Below are 20,908 nucleotides of genomic sequence, written 5' to 3' on the forward strand. Positions count from 1 at the left end.
TTAAAAGCTCCTTTGCAATTTTAGCTGTGGAGCCCCTGGAGCTTATTGCAGGCTGGTAGATGTTCTGACAAATTTGCCATAGGCATCGTGAAAGACATATGAAGGCAAAGCAAAAATGTAGAGGAAAGACAGAGGGTCCCATTGGAAGTTAACTGAAGCTTTAATATGTAAAATGAAGTTCTAACCTTTTAGTTTTGCTCTGTCTGATTGCAGGTAGTGCCTCGACAGCTTGGTACTGACAGCTTTTTCAAGGGATAAGATGTGCTTTAGTCTCAGCCTGCATTTCAAAGAGAAAGAATTCTTTTCAGTTGCACATTCATGGTATCCAACTAAAGAAATGAGAAAGGCTTGAAAACAAAAGCACTTATTTTTTCTGTTATGGTGTGAAAGATCTCATGAACATCATATTCAATCTTTATCTTTACAGAATTTTAAATAACATATGCTTTTATTCTGAAGCTTTTATAAAGTTTCTTACAGCTAAAAAGATAAAGGGATGAAGAAATGTTGCACTTAAAGTGTCTTTCTTTAGACCTCTATGAATGCATTGCTATTCCTCACTGCAGCGCAAACACACAGATCTGTAAGCAGTAAAAAAGGTTCCATCGCAGGGTCATACAAGAAATATACTGGGTGCCCAAATCTACCTGTTTTTCCTAAGTGGCTAAAAAAAAGGGGGAAGCAGGATGTTGCCTTTCTTTGGTTCACAGTCTTCATATCTCTCCCACTGCTAATCCACTTCGGGGCAAAGGAATTGCATCTAGTGTCTGGATGAATCAGAAGATAGGGGAATAAAGATCTGAAGGCATCTCTCTTCTAGACATTACTCCAGTCCTTTGGCATAATGATCCTACCCCAGATTTCAGCTCTCGTTAAGCAAAGAATAAGGGAAAACTCATCCTCTGCAGAAGGCCAGCTCTGGACCTCAGCATTACTCACCTGAGCTGCAGAAGACAAGCAGACATATTGCCACATAGTCTCTTTGCTGGCTGCTTGCACCACAGGAGTTTTTAGTCACAGAAGCATCTAGGAGCAAGATTACATGCAGCCTTGGATAGCCAGTATTTTGGTTTAGGGCTTGGTCATTTTTTTTTTTAAAGGGAGTAACCAGGACACCATAGGGACTTTAAATATTTAATATACTAGATTTGCTTCTTGTCAAGCCAGCTAGGAGTTACGATCTGCTATTTTTTTGAAAATACAGTTAATCTAACTTGTTTGACAGTTATTAATATTTTATTAACGCTTATTAAAAAAGAACATGCTGATGTGTGCACGTATGTTGCAGATATATACATTCATACCTAAGTGCATGTACTTACATGCATACCTACCTTCCATCTTGTACCTCGGCACACAGGTATACTGTCTTCATAAATGTAACTATATACACCTAGGGATGCACTACATACACAGAAACACAGGTGTGGTATACATCACAAATAACAATATGAGAACTGGTCTGGTCTAGAGCCCACTTCTAAGAGGAAATTTAGGTATGTCCATGCTGTTTGGCTGATGGAGAAGTTAATGGCATTGGTGTGGCTATACTCATCTGGTGGCCTCCAAGGTTGACCCCCACCATTGCTTACCACTATCCACAAAGCCAAGAAGACCCTTAAGGTCAAGTGATGGCCAAGCTGTATGCAAACCAACCCTTCCTTGACTATAAAAGCTTTAAGTACCACAGGGATTTTACCATTGCCCATGGTATGAGTGGGAGTGCTTTTGGAATGCTACATCCAGCTTTGCTGACTACATTTTTTTTTAAGTGCTGATGAAGCTGGAAAAGTTCATAGATTTCTGACAATTAACTTCAGAAAATCTGCCTTGGCCTACAGAAATATAGTCTTTTATTTATTTAAGAAATGGTTAAGAAGCAACTTCATTACGGACTATATGTGTAGGATATTTCTGATCCTGGGGTAGGGGGAGCTAACTCATTTATCACTAAAAATTGACATAATTCAATGGTGGAGAAATAAGGATAAACATAGTTGACTGAAAAGAAGGTGTAAATTTTGTACTGTTACTTAAGCACTAAAAGAATTTATCCAGGGATGAAGTACTACTCTTTGAAGACCTTATGCCAAGATCATGGTCTCTATAATCCCATGAGAAGCCACAGACTGAGGAAGAATCACAGGGTTGGAGGTAAAACTAGAGTTATAGGTTTGATCAGAGGAAATGCCCATAACGGTGTCCACCAATCTTAAAACTAACTCATGATAAAACTTTTATCCACAGCTACGTCATCTTTTAATCCATCTTCTGCACCTTTATCTTTTAACTGAAAAAGAACAGCATTCTCTCTCTCTTTCCTCCTGTTCGGAATATTTCCTTTTCACCATTTTCATTTTCTTTCAAACCGAGTTTGACACTTACTGCTCTAACATTAATGTCGCTTTTGGCCTGCTCTCCTTCCCCAGTGTCTAACCCAGTGTCAGAAAAAGGGCTAAATCCCTTGTTACTGGATGCAGGCAATAAGGCTGATGGAGGGACCTTGCATATTTTTCCTCCTCCCCTGCAGAACCTACAGCCAAGAATTGGTGATAAAGATGATGCTTCAGGCCTCAAGCCCGCCATAACCCATAGAAAAGCAGTATCAAGGACTCAGTTCTACAAAGCACTGGACCCCATGCTGTTCGCACACCTTTTCAGATGTCAGTTTGTCTGGTAAAGAACAGGAATGCAATACATTCTCAAGAGGTTAGAGCCCTGCAGAAAACACATGCGAAACCTGCACACTGCTGACAAGGGCCAGCACCCTTCTGAAATCCACATACTAACCGCTCGGCCACTCCCCAGGGAAAAATTTAGCCTTGCACACCACTTGCTCCTATTGCGTATTTACCACATGACTGCTATCGCAAGACTCCTGTGTCTCCTGTTTTTTGGGTAGCACCGGCATTCATTGCTAAACTCAGACAATGCTAATCATATTCAAAGAATCACTGGTCTTTCTCATTAGGATCCTCTAGGATTGGGTTTTCCACAACTACAGCCTCTCCATAGCCACATTAAAAATAGGCTTGGTAATACTTTTCGCATTTGTAGGCTGTCACAAACAGTTAGCAGGGAAGAAGTCATTCAAACACACATGACTTTATAATTAAGGCACCTAACTCCTATAAACCCCATTTTTCACAGAAGCAGTGACTTTTAATAAAGTGCAGCAGAGCTGTGGGGGATTCTGTGGTTTCTGTGTGCAGGCCTTGTGTGAACATTTTGACCCTCAGCCCTGACCACAGAGACCACAGTCATCAGGAGGAATATTTATTTCCACTCCAGCACTTGTCTGGTCCGGCAGACAAGCCCTGAGCACAGAGCCGTGCGGCCGAGGGCATGATGCCTTGCAGGAAGCTAACAGAAGTTGCTTCCCTTTGCTGGGCCTCAGTTTCTCCATCTATAAAATCAGGATGATGATTTCTTCCTCTTTTGAAAACTGCCTTGCGAGCTAGGGATGAACCGAGGAAGATGTTAGTGTTTTGTCAGATGGGGTCACTGAGGCATGCAGAGGTGATGGGAATGCTGATGGAGTTGGAGAAATAGCTAGAAATGATGTCCGGAAGTTATAAGTCCCATTCCCATGCAGGCTCCAAGGGATGATGCTCCTTACATTTCATGGCCTTGTGAAGAGGAGGATGCAGGAAATTAAAACCTGGAAATAAAATTGATGCTTTTTTATCCAGATCAGTAGGAGGATCACATGGATGAGAACACTCTGGCTCCCTCCATGCATGTAGTAACAACACACCCAAACCTTTAAAACACAGACAAAACTAAAAGAGCCATTAGATAATCACTAGAAATTAATTTAACTTCACTGTAAAGGATATTCATTTCAGTTCACCTGCTGAGTGAAGCTGGGGGAAAATACCTGATTATCAGCGTGGTGACAACAGGTCATTCACTCCATAAATTAGGGGAGCAGACGTCGCAACTGCTGCCTGTCAGCATTTACCGACCTGTCACGGGGCCACTGGTATTGCTGTGAAGACAGTGCACAGTGAGAGCATGGGATGCTGGAGAGACACATTCCACCTCTTGCTTGTGATGCCTGTTTGGCTGCAGGTCAGGGTGCCCCTCACCTGGCACCTCAGTCCTTCTGTCGCCCCGTTCACCAACAGGTTGAATAATCCCCACTTTTAACTAGTCCTTTGTCTGCTCTTGGCCAGGTAAAGTGTGACTTTTGGTGGCCGTTTGAACTCTTGTTGTGGGATCTCTGTGACAGGCAACAAGCCTTACGGTGAAGGAAAAAGCAATAGATTCATCATTGGCACTTGCGCTTTTCTGACAGAGACTCATATTCACTCTCTTAATCAGGTGAAGGAAACATGGGTCTAGATAAAACTGCTAGAGAGTTGGGGCAAGGCTGTAGATATATGCACCCAGAGAGCAGTTATCAATGGCTCATTGTGAAAACAGAAAGCAGTGCTGGAAATCCAGAAAACACAACCTGGGAGGACAGATTGATCGAGTTACATTTACGAGCCAAAAGAGAGAGTCTTGGTGGGATATAACCGCCTTTGAGTACAGAAAAGGCTGCTGCAAAGTGCACTGGTACAATCTATCCTCACTGGTAGATTAAGAAATGTCTTTACAAATGCTGCGAAGAAAAATTCAAACCAGATAGGAAAAAATTTATGAGGATCAAGAACATCAGTAGATTCAAGACTGTGAAATCTCCATCCTTGGGGGTCTTTAAACACAGGCTGGATAAACTTTTGCCAGGAAAAACAGGTATAAGGGATCCTGCTTAAGATAGGCAACTCCGCTGCAGGCTTTCTGTGTGCATTTGAATGATGTCCTGAAGCTTGATGTGCCTCTGGCCAGGCTTTGTGCATCAGCATCACTTGGGTATAGGCTGCTAGTAGCTCAGTGCAGCATACAGAGTTAATCCACTCTCAAGATGCCTTAAAAAATATGAGCTGATTTTACAGCAGGCAAGACTGGGGCTTTTCTAGGAGATAATTGTGCAATGCTACTGAAAGGGCAGGTGGCAAAAAAAGTTGCAGTTAAGCCAAGTGCACAAGGCTGGGTCATGTGGAGACCCGAGTCTTTTCTCTGTGCTTTCCCCAAGGTCATCTCAAATCATCCCTTAGGACAAGGACTTGGATCTAAGCTGTATGGACACAAGGCATGAAGAACTGGAAAACCAAGTAGCGTGGAGTCAGATATTGCAACTCATCCTGTTGTGGTTGATGCCATATTCCTCACCCAGCCCCTCTGCTTCCAGCATTTGGCAGGTGAGCTGATGCGGATTTCCCAAACATACTGATTTTGACATTTGCCAGGCTGCATTGGGAAAGTAAGCCAGGCCTTTGGCTTATTGGGGTTGAGTGTAAAGCCCAGCAAAGTTAACAGCATTTAAGAGTGGGAAAGTGAAATGGTAAAATCCCCCAAAGAAAGATGTGGAGGGGAGGCAGCACAGAGATGATTTGGGGGTTCTCAGCAAGAGTATTACATGGGTAATCCTGGGGGTTTAGGAGTCATCTGGGACAGGCTGAAGTCACTCCACTGCCTTCATACACACACACAAAACATATAACCCACAGAGACTGAATCCCCAGCCGCCCAGTCTAATCCATGACCAGGACCCCTCTGGGAGAGGGAAGCCCTATCAGGAGGAATACAAGCCCATGCCTGCTCATCCCAGCGGTGCTTGCAGGAATATGTGCTGCTTTGGGATAAGCCCAGGGGAATATAAAGGAAACATTCTGGGCTCTTGTATAGCTCTTTACAATTGCGCAGTCTGCTAAATAGTGAATTCACTACAAATAAGCTCTATGGGTTACTTGGTTCATACATCCCATAATAGTAAAATTCACTCCAAATTAAAAATGCAATGTAAAATAGATTTAAATATAAAATACACACAAAAATGTAATTTCTTTGGTCTCCACTTCAGTGACTATATGGCAGTAGCAGACATCTTTGGGGAAGGTGCATTGCAGGAATTAAGAGCCAGGTGGGGGTTAATAGGCCACAGCTGTACCGTGATCCCCAACTCCACCCCAAATTAATGATCTTCTGTGGACATATCCTTACATTAGAGGAAATGACAGGTTTAAATTGGCATGTGCCACACACAGTGCGGTGGCAAGCCCAACAGTTAGTATAATTTTTAATATGGCCATAGAAAACACCTTTTTATACTAATAGAATAAATCATGTTCTCAACACCTGGAGTTTACACTAGCCAATCTGTAATAACGTATTAATGCAGAGCAGTTGCACATCCTGTTACAGAGCAGTAATAAAATGGCGAGGGACCCAAGGGTAAGGGTATTAGCTCTAGCGAGCAAGGCTCACTGATGGCTGTAGAGCACCACTCTCTTTCCTTCCTAGATGTCCATAGGCTTTTCTTTTTTTTTCTTCTTTCTTGATCACGTAGACCTCAGGAAAACATTCCTAGTTACAGCCCTCCTGTAAGGGTGTGCTCTAATTATGCCACTATCAAGCCAGCTTCAGATCAGGTGGGTGATAGATGCTGCCCCTGGTCCTTGCAAATGCAGGGATGTTGGCAAGACAGCACGTAATTAGCAATGTAAGGGTTTGAGGACAAGTAGGTGTTTCCTGATACTTTGCTGAGAAAATGGATTGTTTTCTTCTTCATAGAGGTATTCTTCCCAGCTGCCAGTGGCATCAGCCAGACCTCAGTAAAGTGGGTATGCACAGGTCCCAGCGGTGCTCTGAAAGCAGCACCTTCCTTTCTTAAATGAAAACCTGAAATTCTGATTTCAGCCATGAAGCTGGTGCTTTCATGAGGGGCTTGTTGTAGATTTACAAATATCACCAGTCAAGAACTCAAATATTGCCTTACATGTGCTACCTTTACTGTTTGGTGCCAAATCACAGATTGGGAGAGATTAAATCAGAGCCTGTTTTATTAACTATGGAGGGTTTACGTGAAATCACGCTTTTAATTTCTTTGCTTTCTATGGCATAGAGTATAAGAACTGTGTGCAAACCACAAAAGGAACTCTGAGCCAGTGACTGCCTTTATCAGGACTCAGTGTCTTCCCAAGGCACTAAAATATTTGGGGTTTCCAAATCAGAAGAAACAAACACTGCTTTTGAAGCAGCTGCTCTGCTGCACTCATGTCCGTCTCTGCAAGAAGAAGAAAACAGGTTTTGCAAAGCTGCAGTGGTCACTTTTTCAGTTGCAGACCTACTGCAGCTTCCATATCAACATCTTTTCATCTGAATTTTGGGGCCTATAGGCTTCTCATTATCATTACTATCATTACTATTTTAAAAAGACCAGGTCCACAAATTAATTCCCATGATACAGCTATAATGAGTTGAGGCACTGGGAGGTCTGGATGGGAGCCCAGGTTTCCAGAAAGCCATTTCAGTGCCTTCACCTTCAGCATCTGTTGGTAAGGGGAGAAAAAAGCATCTGCTTTCCTTAAAAAATAAATAAACAATTCAGTAGCTGTGCCAAATCTGATATGATGCAAAATCGGTATGATACAAAACGAAGCAGCAGGTAGTTAGGAAAAGCAGCAAACCCCTTATTTCTAGACTTGGATCATCAATGATGCCTTTGACAAGGAGGTAAACAGGAAAAGCTGAGCTGGCTGAAAGTCTGTAAGAAACAAGGAGGGAAAGGTCCATGTTTACCACATGGAGGACAGACAAAGGCAGCACAGAACTGAATGTTATTTTCAACATTCCCAAAAGAGGATAAGACAGGAGGGAGGGTAAAGACACAACACTTCGATAAGACTTTAAATAAGTACTTAATGGTGTTTCTTTCTCCGTGGATTTAGACTCTAGGTCCCTTTGTCTGCAAAGGGAGAGAAAGGCAAGGAGAGAAAGAACCACCAGCTCACAGGCATTGCTGCAGTTAAAAACTTTGATAGGTTTTGTCTTTTTGCTTATCCCTGTACCAAACCTTTATCCAGCCTGAGAGTGATCTGATGCATCTCTGAAGATAAACTCCCAAAGACCTAAACATACATTTACCGCCTCCACAATTTGACAGCTTGCCTCCTCCTGAAACACATTAGGATTACTCTCTTCAGAGTTTTATTGACATTGCTGAGTTTGGATGAAACATTCAATAAGGAAATGACAGGAAGAGGGAGATTTATTGGTTATCTAGGACCCAGTTTTTCAACCAAGATCAATATGAAGCCATTGACAATACAACGGTTAATGGAGCATGGGCAGTGGGGTCCTGCATGGTATCCATAAGAAACTGTCAATATAAAAAAAATTAGACAATCTAGTGCTTCTGAGCGGAATCTGTGCCTGTTATAATCATAGCTACTTGACCAGAGATTTCATTTTTTTTTGATTTTTCAAATCAAATTCAGATATTGCTTTATCTACTGGTTATCAAATCAAACCTGGGACTGCAAGACAGACTTGGTCACCATGGTTCATACTGCAGAGTTGATCATCCATACATATAGCAAAGAGCCAGCTGCCTTCTCCCAAATAGAAAGCATTAAAAAGTGTAACCTCAGATTGGACTTCACAATTCCCACTTGACATGGAATTCTTTTCACCATGAGAGCAACAAGATGCTGACCTGGGTGAGCAGAAAACCTACACTTTGAGTTACGAAAGGGTATAACCCATCCCACCAACTTCAAGTAAAACTCTTAAACTCTGCACCTGCAAGCTACCAGTTGCTGATTTGGGAAACGCTCAGTTGGGGTTCACAGCACTTCCCACCTACACCTCAAGGGCTATCATTTAATTCATTGGAAACAAGGCTTGACCTGTAATACAAACACTTTTCTGAAAGAAAAAATATCATACCTTCTTTTTTGCTGTAAGTTTGTATCACTACAGGATTCAAAACATACGAGGTTATTTTAACTTCGTTTTCCCTATATATTGCATGCAAACTGAGGGACCATCTCTGACCTTCCTAGCAAGGTTGAACAGTAATGTTTTTAGTATCCATAAATTTTTGGGTGTCACTTGCTAGTAAAAAAGTTGGATAGGAAAACCAGGGGGAAATAGCCTATCCATATGAAAACAATAATCATGTAATATTTATTGTCTGGGATTGAAATGTTTCAAATATTCAAAGCAATAAAATGTCAGGAAAAGCTAGACTTCCTGACGTAAAAAGGCCATAAATTTCTTCCTTCATAAGACACAAGGAGGGGCGGGGAGGAAATCAATGTGATATTTTATACTAAAGAAAGAGAAAAAGAGAGAGAGAAAGAGATAGAGAAAGAGAGAAAGAGAGAAAGAGAGAAAGAGAGAAAGAGAGAAAGAGAGAAAGAGAGAAAGAGAGAAAGAGAGAAAGAGAGAAAGAGAGAAAGAGAGAAAGAGAGAAAGAGAGAAAGAAAGAGAGAGAGAGAGAAAAGAAAGAAAGAGAACGAAAGAAAGAAAAAAACAGAAAGAAAGAAAGAGAACAAAAGAAAGAAAGAAAGGAAGAAAGGAAGAAAGAAAGAAAGAAAGAAAAAGAACAACAAGAAAAAACCACCACCCTTAAATCTAAGTTAGAGCAGTAGAGAGCCCCCAGAGGGCACAATCCACTTACCTTTGGGAGTCTGAAGGAAGGAAATGGCAGCCAAGAGCATAACTCATGTACTATAAAATACAAGGAAATTTCAGACACAGTTTAAGGGAGCAATGAGGTATCTCTGCAGCATCCAACTCTGACAACTCCCTTCAACATTCAAGTGCCATAAAAATACCTGCTGTTGCCCTCAGCGCATAAACTGGGGACTTATTCCCTGACCTTTGAGATCTCTCCCTCTTAAACAATATTCTACTGGATGTTAAAAATCCCCATCAAGCCAACAACAACAACAACAAAAAAACCCACCCCACCTTCAGTTGTAGATTCAAAATACCTTTTTCAAACAGGAGCTCAGAGATGATTTTTTAAAAACTTCACAAGCCTTCACAATCTCTTAAAGATTCACAGTACGACACTAAACTTTGTGCAAGAGAAAAAGGAGTAATACAGACAGCAAAGCAACCAAGGTTACAATCAAATTACTTCCACAAAGTAAAAATCTTTATCTTTACAAGGATACAACTACTTTCATTGCAGAGAGAGGCTGGTATCAAAACAGGGTCAAGTTTGCTTTTGGATTTGTAATAGCAGAGCTGTTTTTTTGGAATTCAGTCTTTCTGAAAAATATGAATATATATTATATTCATTTAATATATATGCATAGAAAGAACTGCATTTTCTACACTTCTCCTGCTCACCTATGAATAAAGTTTTAATAACAGGCTCTTTAAGTGCTGCATTAATTTTACCCTGCCTTTAGGACCACCAAAGAAACCAAATAAGATGCAAAATCCTTTCAGACTATGCACCACAAATACATACCAAAGTGCAAATAAAACAAGCCTCAACAAAATAAAAATGAATCCAGCATCATCTACAAGCCCAACTTCAACACCATAAAAAACACATATAAAAACTAGCTGTGGCAAAAAATGGGAAGGTTTGGACTTTGGCCAAAATTTCAAAAGTTTGGCTGATTATACCAAATTTTGTCTTCACTACCATAACATTGGGAAGACGGTAACCTGCAAAAGCATGGCCACACCTCCTCCCACAGGCCATGGCCAAGCCTCTCCTTCTCATGGAGTTTGACAGTAGGGTACATCTGATCCTAAGGCAACACTAATTTCCTACACAAGCCCTGTTCACAGACATGAGGATACAGTCCTCTGCTTCACAAACACCTGTCCAAAGAGGTTTAATGGGGTTTTGAGCATAGAGACTTACAGCTATTGAAACTCTAGAGTCCTGGGGGAATAATCTTCATACTGCCCCCATTAACCCATGTGTGGATGGAGCTTTGGCCATTTCTGGGATGACTTTGTTGCAGGGATAGCATTCGCACACTCCCTCTCTTCTGAACACATCAGCAGAGCAATGTGGACTAGCTTAGATGGTTACATCCATTTGGGTACCATGAAGAAAGGTAACTAAGATTCTGCTCTAAAATACATTTGCCCTTCAAATGTGAAAGGTCTTAACCCACTAGTTAAATACAACATCTGCAGTAAGACTGAGAGCTGTTTATCACTGTATTGATTCTGAAACCTGACCACACATGAGAAATAACTCTTCTTAACTATTTCACTGCTGAATGTATGCAGAGAAAGTTCTGATCACCAGAGTGTGAAAATAATAATCTCAAATAGGAAAAAAAATAATAATTCTCAAGTCAAATGTAGCCAAGTCCAGTCAGACCAAGGTTATTTTGTCTTACCTTGGAATATTCAGTGCTGTGGTTCTTGGTCTTCCAGTGGAAGAATCTGTCATGTTTTTCCTCCTGGGCTTGTGTCTGATTTGCAGAGCAAGGAGACGAGTGGGATGCATACGAGTTTGAGGGAGTTGACCTCAACTGTTTGTTGTACAAGTTCAAGCCCTACAGAAGCCATGCATCAATTTTGCCACCATCCCAGAAAAGATGAACAAGAGCAGCACCTTCCACGAAGAAACTGGCTTTTAAAGACACCCTTTCCGAGGTGATAAAAGCACCCTTTAAGAATTGCTTCAATTTATTTTTGTTCTGTCCGCAGCGAAGTCTGCCGAACAGTGAAAACTTAGGTCTAGCAAAATGTTAATGACATTCCAAAACAGAGGAATATAAATTCTTTTAATAGCAAAGTAAGGGCAAGGTGACATGGAGAACGCTAGACAGATCATGTCTAATTTACTGAAATCATTTACATGAAGCTACAACAACATTTGTGCACGTGCAGCAGGTTTCAGCGCTGCTGATGGGCAGATACACAATGATCTGAGCAAAGGAGCTCAGGGAGAGAAGCTCAGCTGGAGCCTTGCTCCTATAAAAGCCTTCTTTCTCCTTCTGCAGCAATGTTTCAGATTTGTTTTCACCTAGGCTTGACACACAGTTGCTGCCATTTCATTTGCAGATCTGAAGAAATCATGTCAGTACAAGAAATGCAATAGTTTCTTTGGGGTTTTTATTTATTTTGCAGATTAATTAAATACTTATGGAAATGAGAGCTAAACAGAACTGGTTTGAGCCAACTTGCTTTATTGACTCTTGACTCTCCGAATCCCGCTATGGCTTCAGGTATCTTACACCTTCTCTTCTTGCAGGTCTAGGTAGGGGTTGAAGATCAGCCACCACACTTCAGCTGCACTTTATTAGATTCAGACCCAGTTCACTTAATAAAAAATAACATTTTACTTTATCTTTGTGAACACCCTTCACAGCTGCTGCCTCATTTAAAAGAGGGCATTTACATTTCTTAATTCTGTTTCTCCTTTTATTTCTTGCAGCTCTGATGCACTATGCAAAGGCAGGCTGGGAGGAGATCAAGGTAAGAACACACTGGCACTGCTAAAATAGGATTTTTTTTTTAATGAGTACATACCTCGTGGTGATCTCTGATGCAGAAATCCAACACAGTGAGGAGGAGGGAAAGCATCCCACAGTCCGTGTTTTGGTGGAAATGTTAACGTTTATGTTTCTGCACGAGGTCATTGAGTGGCTGTGGCACATTTCAGCTGGAAGGTTTTAAAGCATTGAGCCCTGGACTGGAACCAAATTGAGTGATTGCATTCTTCCTCCCCAAATGCCTCCCGTAGATGCAGTTGGATTCTGCTTTTGCCACTTTCTGTCCTAAGCTGTGGGACTGGGTTATGTGCTTTTTGAGACACCTATCATTTTCACTGCAGAGGGAGGATGACTTAGAGCCGAGAGCATCAGTATGGATTAGTGAAATCCAGGTTTTCTGAATCATCCCAGGTTTCCCAACATGGGGCCAGTCATTTAGCCTTTCCATGCCTCAGAAGATATGGAGATAACGACATATTATTATTTCAAAGTGGTGCTGCAGGCATAAATATATGGAATACTGTGAGGCACTCAGATATTACAGTAATCAAAGTCATACAAGTACCAAAGATTGACAGATCACATCTTCACAAAATCAGTAAGGAAATCTGCAAAGCATCTGGATGAAGACTAGTCCAGAAATGCACGGATATTGGTATAAGACTCTTGTGCCAGTATTTCTGTCTGATAGGAATTAAGATGAATTATCAATTACAAATATAGAAGACAGCTATGAAATGTAAAATGAAACTGTATTATTATAATATAGTTCTTGATGTTCCTTATTTATCTTTCCAGCTCTCTTCTACGACTCATCTATCTTGTTTAGGAAAAATAGTATGTAAGTACAGTGGAGCTTGATTACTGAGAATGGCTATTAATGTAGTGTCTCAGAGTGCTCTCCAGACAGTTAAAAGGCTTTTAACAGTAAAATATGAAGGTTTCCTTCAAATTTGCAGTCATCTGCCTTCAAAAAGTTTGTTTCAGTTGCCAACATTTCAGTGATTTATAGAAGTCAAAGTATCTGACTTTTGTCTCTCCACAATAGATGAGAGCTATTTTTTCTTATTATTTCGTAAAGGCAATGCCATTATCTTCAGCAGAAAAACAAAAAAAAAAAAAAAAAAGAAAAAAAGTTAAGAGTTACATTAAAGATACAGCTTTCAAAATAATTTTTTAAGGCATCTGGCCTTATTTAAACCATCAAATTTACATTCAATTCCTTCAGGGATGGCTCCGTTGCTTTGCGCTGGCTCTGTGCCCTCTGAATAAAGCTGTGGATTTAATGCATGCCACCACCGCGTTTCCCTAGCTGCACTGCTGCTCAGTGTAGATATATAGTAGAGATATAAAAAAACCTAACCTTGGACAAGATGATTCACTTAGGAAAATAAAAAAACACCAACCCTATAACTGCGTAAGTTTCAACTAGAGGTTAGACTTGTGACTAATGTCACTATCTGTTTATTCTGAAATTATTAGTAGAAGTGTTTATGTACTATGAAACATTCTGTATGAGCTAGACGGGAAGCTATAAAACATTTTATGAGATCTACACATGGCTGATGGCAGAACGTTAATACAATGCTAAGGTTCATCTAAATTCAAGAAGTGGCAGAAAACTACACACCACACACCCCCACACCCCCACCCCCACCCCTACACCCCCCTCAGTGACATCTTCACTTGACAAAGAGAAGTGTACTCTGAAAACCCAGGGGGGTGGAAATCCTGCAAGGTCCCGAGTGTCTCTGGAGAAATATGGAGCACTGTCACCTTTCCCTGATTTCCAGGTGAAGGCAAGAGCTTTTTAAAAGGGCTTTACTTTCTCGGGAGAAAGCCTGAGGAAGGACAGGTCAGGAAATGAGATGAAGCCCCATTAGAAATCTGCGTTGGGCTCCCCCACCTCCGACAATTTTCAAGCTGAATTATTATCCCTGTTTGACAGATGGCTGGGCTAAGAAACTGAAAAACTAGGTAGCATAACCACACAGCAAGGCAGACACTGAACTGCGAGCAAAACTCGCACTCCCTTAAATGTAACGCAGTCTTATTCCTACTGAAATTAGTTCTGCTTCCCTTCTTCGGGCAGCTAATGGTAAAGAATCAGCACAACCTGGTTCAGTTACTATAAATCCTTGCTAGAACCAAAATGACTTGCAAGCTGAAATTACACAAGCACAAAGCTCTTCGTACACAGTCATTAACTGAGTCTCAAACTGATTTTTATACATATCACAAAGACAAAAGGTAGAACATGTGGTATCAGCTTAAACACACATCTGTGCTTCTGCAGCAGGTAAAGTGGTGTTATGACACCCTCCACACGCAGCACGAGTCTCAGTGGTCTTGTTTGTGTTTTAAATAGTTACAGAAAACTCTGAAGATGGGAAAAAAAGAGATTATTTCCCCCCAAAAAAGAAGAATCAACTGGGTTCGTCTGAGATAGGGAGACATAACCTACCTTGTTTTACTCTAAATTCAGCTCACTGACTTGTCTAGAGAAGTGAAAGGTTATTATATGGGTTTACTGGGCAAACCCAGATTTTATAAATAATTGCCTGTCAGGCTGTTCAAGATAGACAAACATACAGCAGACCAACAAAAACATGATCTGTCATATTTCTGAGAGAAATGTATGTTGAGTCTTCATTCTCTGGGACTTTAAGTAGACCAGTAAAAAATAAGTGCCAGTATTTTTCCTGCTTATGCATATTTTAAAATGTAAAATCTGGGAGAGATACAGCTACGGAAGGAATTTTGATTCCAGTACCCAGTGCCTGAAACAGTTTCTTCTGTCTATATCCCTGCAGATCGAAACCAAATACAATAAATGCTGGTGTCCTTTTAAAAAGTCTGGATGTTTATAGCAAGCATATAATTTTCCATGATTAAGGACGCCAACAAAAATAAGGGTGATGATAAAAAGAAAAGTTTAATCATATATTTCAAGAAGCACAGATGGAACATCAGAAAACTTCCCCCCTCTTGTTTAATAGACTGCACTGTGCACATTACTTTTAGTCCTTTACACACAGATTAACTCCAGAAAAAAGAAGCGTCAGCAGGTAAAAGAAAAAAGCAATTTATGAGTGGCAGTAATATACAAAGCTCATTTTTACAGTATTTTGGTTGCAAAGAGAAGAGGCATTTTTCCTGTTTATTTAAAAGATATATATATTTTTTAAAGTTTTTGCAAGTGGGTCCAGGAAAGCAAGGCAAGAAAACCACTTACAAATGACCACAAAAGCATACAGTGGGACTAAAAATTGAGACCTTACATGCTAAGCACAAAGGAGGAGGATGGCTGCACTATATAAAAGTAATATTTTGCTGATCTCCTCTCGTTCTCTAGAGTGTTCTCGCTTCATTGAGGTTTAAGTTGGATTTCAAGCCTGGGCTAAGAGGGGCTGAAGCAGAGCCCTGAGCCTGTGGGGTACCACAGGGACACAAGCAGTACATGCCTGTAGGTCCTGATGATGGGCTGAAGCATGAGCCCGTTCCTCTGGTCAGGCACCATCGTGGTTAGCTCTATATTTGTACAGTTTTTATGGGAAGAAATGAATGTGTTTGTGAGGCCAGCAAAGGCTGGAGGAGCAGGGGACAGGAAGGAGCAGAGAGGGAGGGACTGAGATTTAAAAAATAAATCTGAAAACAAACAACGTGAGCTAAAATATTTTAAAAAAAGGTGAAAAAGAACCCATTTCTTCCTTAACCAAACCCAACAGTAACACTGCCTTTGTCAACAACAGAGACAGCATCTGCTTCCTGCAGCAAATGCTGAGCAAGTACATAATGTTAAGCCGTTGCCTAGAACCACTGAGACAAACACAGGTATTGAAATACTTTAGGATGTATTTTTCTAAATAGGGGCCCAATCCAGCACCAGGCCACTGCAAAGGCCTGCCTTGATTTCAGAGAGTGGTGGCTCGAGCCTTAGGGGATGCAAATACTGAGAATTACTGCTCAGCCGGTCCTTGGGTCTGCAGACAGACAAGTCTCTCACTGGCAAAGTACAGTTTACCTGGACTTTTTTCTGCATATCTTTGGATCTGAAATTGCTATTACTCCCATCAAAAAGCCCCTCACTAGATTAAATGGGGTTACACTGCCTGAACACTTAAAAATTAGTTGAGAGACACCAGTGGAAAAGTGGATAACAGTTGTGTAAAAATCACAAGGAAAAGCTGCATAATCTTTATATAACATATATAAACGTGTATCACCCAGTCTCTTATCTCTGGCCTCTTTCTGTCCTGTCCTGCTTTACAAAAACAAAACAAAACAAAACAAAGCAAAAACACCAACATCTCTCTAGGAAAACATCCAGACTTCCAAACACTTAAATAAAAATGACATCGCATTTCAAAAACGGGCTGACAGCAGCAAGTCCCCTGCAAATTTCAGAATCATCCCATCTGCATTCTTGTCCACCTACACCCTATCCCAAACATCCTGCCATTAATTAGCTAAATGTTCCAGCTAGTAAACAAGAATAACGGTTGAGGGGGCTGGAAAAAAGAGACAGAGTCAGCCAGCAGATAGTCACAACAAACCAGCCCACTCACTGGTACACAGAGACACTGGAGCTTGTATTTTTTTTCCTTCCATGGAGGGGAAAAGAAAATCACCTTAATATAACATTGTCTTTCCTGTTGCTGCAGCCACATCCACATTAGCAGGCGAGAAAAGTCATCCCGTTTCTGCGGTAGGCACTCTGTCAAAGAAAGAGAAAATCTGTATTGAATTATCACATCAACTTAAACAAGGGAAGAAGGCAGAGAGAAAGGCAAGGCTTTCTTCCTGTTTTTTAGGCTATTCTGGCTGCAATCTAATAGTGTGCTTAATCTGAACATTTCTGGTGGGGAAGCTATAAGCAACCACTTTGCCTATTAAAAAATCAGTGTGGTTAACAAGTGGTTAGCGACTCTATTTCAGGAGAGCAAGAGATATGCAAAAATGTATCATCCTATTTTGCTAATTGCCTGCAAAATGGATAAGACCAAAAATACGCTATTATGCTGAATCTGTTTGTCCTTTATAAGCATGTGTTCTCTATTCACTCTGTTCAAGAATAATTTCTAACCTAACTTAAAAGTCTATAAATTACTGAATAATTACAGTTTTCCAAACCTACTTTATAGTCTGAGTCTAAAGCTACATAAACAGACATTGGGATAGTCCCCACCCCCCAGAACAAAATTAATCTCAAAGACCCTCTGGTCAGTATAAAATAATTTGATATCCCATCCATTGTAATGTGGGATTGAGCGTTTCCAATGGTAAAGAAGCACAAGAGTTAAACAGCATTTGAGAAAACAATTTTAAAAGGTCCTGTGACACTGTCTCACTAAAATACCTTTTATACATTTTTAACATCTCTTTCTGAATCAATAAAGGAAACTATGCCTTTTTATGCCAGGCAGACTGGAAACGCTATATTTTAAGGGGATATTCTCAGTTTAAAAATGTACTGCTGTTTGGTTTTTTGGGTTGGTTTTTATTTTTTATATTAATAATATCTTCAAAAAGGAAAGGAGTTTAAATACTTCTGGTTTATTTGGTTCACCTTCAGCAGTCATTAAGTTTTGACAATGAAAATACAGTCATCTATTTCATTACAGTTAGTGCTTTGTCAGATTTATTTTGTACCTCTGAAGTTCAAGCACTCAGGAAGTGCCACAACTACTATTTCTAGTGGCTCTACTAATTTCCTAATTAATTTCAGTGAGATCAATTTCTCCTCTCTTAAACTAGAATTAGAAGAGTATACTTAAGAGCAAAGGATAACCTCAAACAACTTTGTATATAAATAGTATTTATACTGAACTGTAAGGAAATAATTTCAAAAACAGCAAGCATGTATTCAGAGAGACATTTACAGACACCGAATATGCAAAAGGAAATAGGTACAAGATGTTCATTACAGCATCCTTTACATTAACACCATACTTCCACACAGAGATCTAGCAGCATATGGCATTCAAGTCAAAGAGCAGAATATCAGCTCTGTGATATACAGCCAGTCATCAGACATGACAGTATCACCGCAAACAAAACAAAAAATAAATCCAAAGACTCTATATCCAAACATGAAATGCACAAAAACAAACTAGCCAATAATTTTGAAAGGATCCAATATACTCCCACAACCACAAGCAGCAAGTCCAAGGGAGTTTGGATCTGCAGCTTGCCCAAACCATTCTGGCTGGCATTTTGAAGTCAATGCAAAAGTAATGTTTTTAGCTCCTTGACCCCGATACTTTTACCGAGCTTTCTAATCCAAGCGACAACCTTTAACACATAAACTAAATATTCAGGGCTATTGTGCAGTTTGCTTGAAGATAAATGAACCTGAGTATAAAGCTGGATCCACATGAAAGGCAGAAGGTTAAATTTTGTGAAAGGAATTTTGGTTGCAAAGCGAAGTTGGGCTTGGCTGGGCTCACCTGGGAAATAATGAAGTTTAACATTTTCCAACACGGGCAACATTATACAGTTGGTTATATCCCTGAAAAGGTCATTTCAGAAGCAAGTTTCAGAGGAGGGAGGATAACACCTTCAGAAAGTTGGACACACCCACCAGTCTATATTTAGCAATATATTATAACTAGTGTGGCTATAGTTAGGATTGAAAACTATTTCCTACTTAACTCCCTGTTTCACATACTTTAAACTTTCTGAAACATTTGCCCTTGGGCTGAAATTTCCTCTGCTTTAATCTCTGCCTGAAGTTCAATTTCGTTGGAAAGGACCAACAAAATTCCTTAAGCCATTTTGAAGTTCAGCAATAATGAAAACAACACATTTTTCCTTCCCAAGCCAGAGAAAGTGATTCTGATATATGCATATTTTATTACGGAATTTAGCCATAAATTGAAGCATTTTACCCAGGAACAATCTTTACCTTCAACCTCAGCTTAAAGGGTAACTGTTTTGAAAATCATTATTTCAGAGGAGGGAGTTTGATTCATCCCATTCCATAACAAGGTTAACACATCATTCTTATTTTGATACATTTCTAGATAATAAAGGTTAACCTCCAAGATGCTTTTATGCATAGCAAAACTATTTTACACTCGTTCCATGGTTCTGAGTTATACCATATATCTTTAAGATCCATACAGCTGAATCTGTTATACTAAAAGACATAATTATACATGCCAAGAATTGCAAAGAGAAATTGCAAGATGTTTTTTATAAAACTTGCATGTGCATGTGCCCTTGCAAGAGAAAGTTTATATGTATGTGGCAGTCATTTAATGTGGTTTGGTATAAATGTAAAGGGTTTGGATGACACTTCTGGGTGCTTTATGCCACTTTGGCAGTATTCAATTCTTTTTAAAAAAATATGATTATTTGGCTCAGAATTATAGATAGAGGATGATGCAGACTCTTGATGTGGCATTAAAATGGCAGTATCCATTTTGCTGGGTATGTCTTGCTACAGCCCAATGTCAGGAGATAACATAAGCCCATGGTCCCTCCTGGAGCCCTTTTTGGAAAAGTGTCTACTGGATCCAAATTTTTTGTGTGCTCTCTCTTTCAAAATTTACTGTCTACCAGACTGTGCTTTGATTTTTCCTGCTGTGAGCTGACTCTTTGCCATGATGGAAGGTCCTTCAGCCCGTTCCTATACCTGCTATGTGCGTGGGTGATCAAGGGATAAACTTTTGGACATGGGATATCACCTAGCTTGGCCCTGATTCCACAGTTCATCTTCCCAGAATAGATTCCATGCTCCGAAAAGCTGATACAACCTTATTTGGCCAACCCAGGTCTCAGAAACTCTTCTTGCTCCTTGCTAACATACGACAAGGTTTTGCATCCTCTCCTCTGACCTCGTTAAAGCTTACAGGGCAGATCGGTGCTATCCTCAACCAGAGGCTAAGCAGGCTGGACCAAAGTGAAAGCAGAAACATGACCTTCACCTCACTCAGTCCACTCTTCCCACTTGCTCCTTTAGGGCAGAGGCAAGATTTTGCTGCCTAGTCCTCTATTTCCCAGTCCTGGTGCCAGCCATCTAGGCACTATGTGAAGAACCTTCTCATGGCTTCTCAGGCATCTGATAGTTGCCTACAGTATAGGACCTCTACCCTGAAAATGTTGCTCCTTCAAGTTATCACGGCACATTGGATTCTGATATTAAGGATCTTCTCTAGGAATGTTATCATTATTTAATAAAGGAAGGTAGTTTTTAGTTGTTTTTTTCCCAAATGGCCAGAAAGGAGGCACAAAGAACAAAAGATAAGCAATGTTCACTGCTGTCAGTCGCCTAAAAGCAAGGTCCATGCTTTGCCCTTAGTTTGGTGAAAAATGGAGAAAACCAACAGCTTAGAAAGTGCCCTGAAACAAGAGGCCTTGGTCAAGCAATGCCTCAAATTTCATGAAAAATCATCTGGTTTCTACTTTTTTCTTTGATCCCGAGTCTCTCCTGTAGTGGTAGCTTGAAGTAGAGTATTATGAAGGACCACAAAGAAGCACGCCATGAAGAGGGCAGCAAAACTCCTGTCCCCACAGCAAGTCCCATGAAATGAAACAGTTTACTGCAGAGTCCATAGGACCAATTTAGGAGCAGATAATCACATGTTCAT

General features: G+C 40.4%; 1 protein-coding gene and 2 long non-coding RNA genes across 8 annotated transcripts in view; all 3 read right to left on the reverse strand.

Moving 5' to 3' along the window:
- LOC114016480 (uncharacterized) overlaps positions 1–9,253 on the reverse strand; it is a 63,068-nt gene extending 53,815 nt beyond the window's left edge. Inside the window, exons 1-2 of the long non-coding RNA XR_008732918.1 lie at positions 3,881–9,253; positions 186–3,661 (exon numbers count right to left, since the gene is read on the reverse strand). This is a non-coding gene — a long non-coding RNA (uncharacterized LOC114016480). The remainder of the gene's footprint in view (positions 1–185; positions 3,662–3,880) is intronic.
- An 8-nt stretch (positions 9,254–9,261) lies between these two features.
- Positions 9,262–13,361, reverse strand: LOC129736394 (uncharacterized). The gene is made up of 3 exons (XR_008732920.1): positions 12,352–13,361; positions 11,214–11,288; positions 9,262–10,113 (listed from the first exon to the last, which is right to left on the reverse strand). It is a non-coding gene; the product is annotated as an uncharacterized LOC129736394 (long non-coding RNA).
- Positions 13,362–15,230: 1,869 nt separating this feature from the next.
- Positions 15,231–20,908, reverse strand: part of SUPT3H (SPT3 homolog, SAGA and STAGA complex component) — a 278,050-nt gene continuing 272,372 nt past the window's right edge. For 5 of the 6 annotated variants that reach the window (XM_055713582.1, XM_055713581.1, XM_055713580.1 and 2 more), the window contains one exon: positions 15,231–17,051. In XM_055713582.1, the coding sequence (XP_055569557.1) occupies positions 17,007–17,051 (45 nt within the window). In that variant the 3' untranslated portion in view covers positions 15,231–17,006. The remainder of the gene's footprint in view (positions 17,052–20,908) is intronic. The other variant, XM_027808659.2, reaches the window with a different exon arrangement.

The sequence above is a fragment of the Falco cherrug genome, chromosome 6, assembly GCF_023634085.1.
Source record: "Falco cherrug isolate bFalChe1 chromosome 6, bFalChe1.pri, whole genome shotgun sequence".
Classification (NCBI taxonomy): Eukaryota; Metazoa; Chordata; class Aves; order Falconiformes; family Falconidae; genus Falco; species Falco cherrug.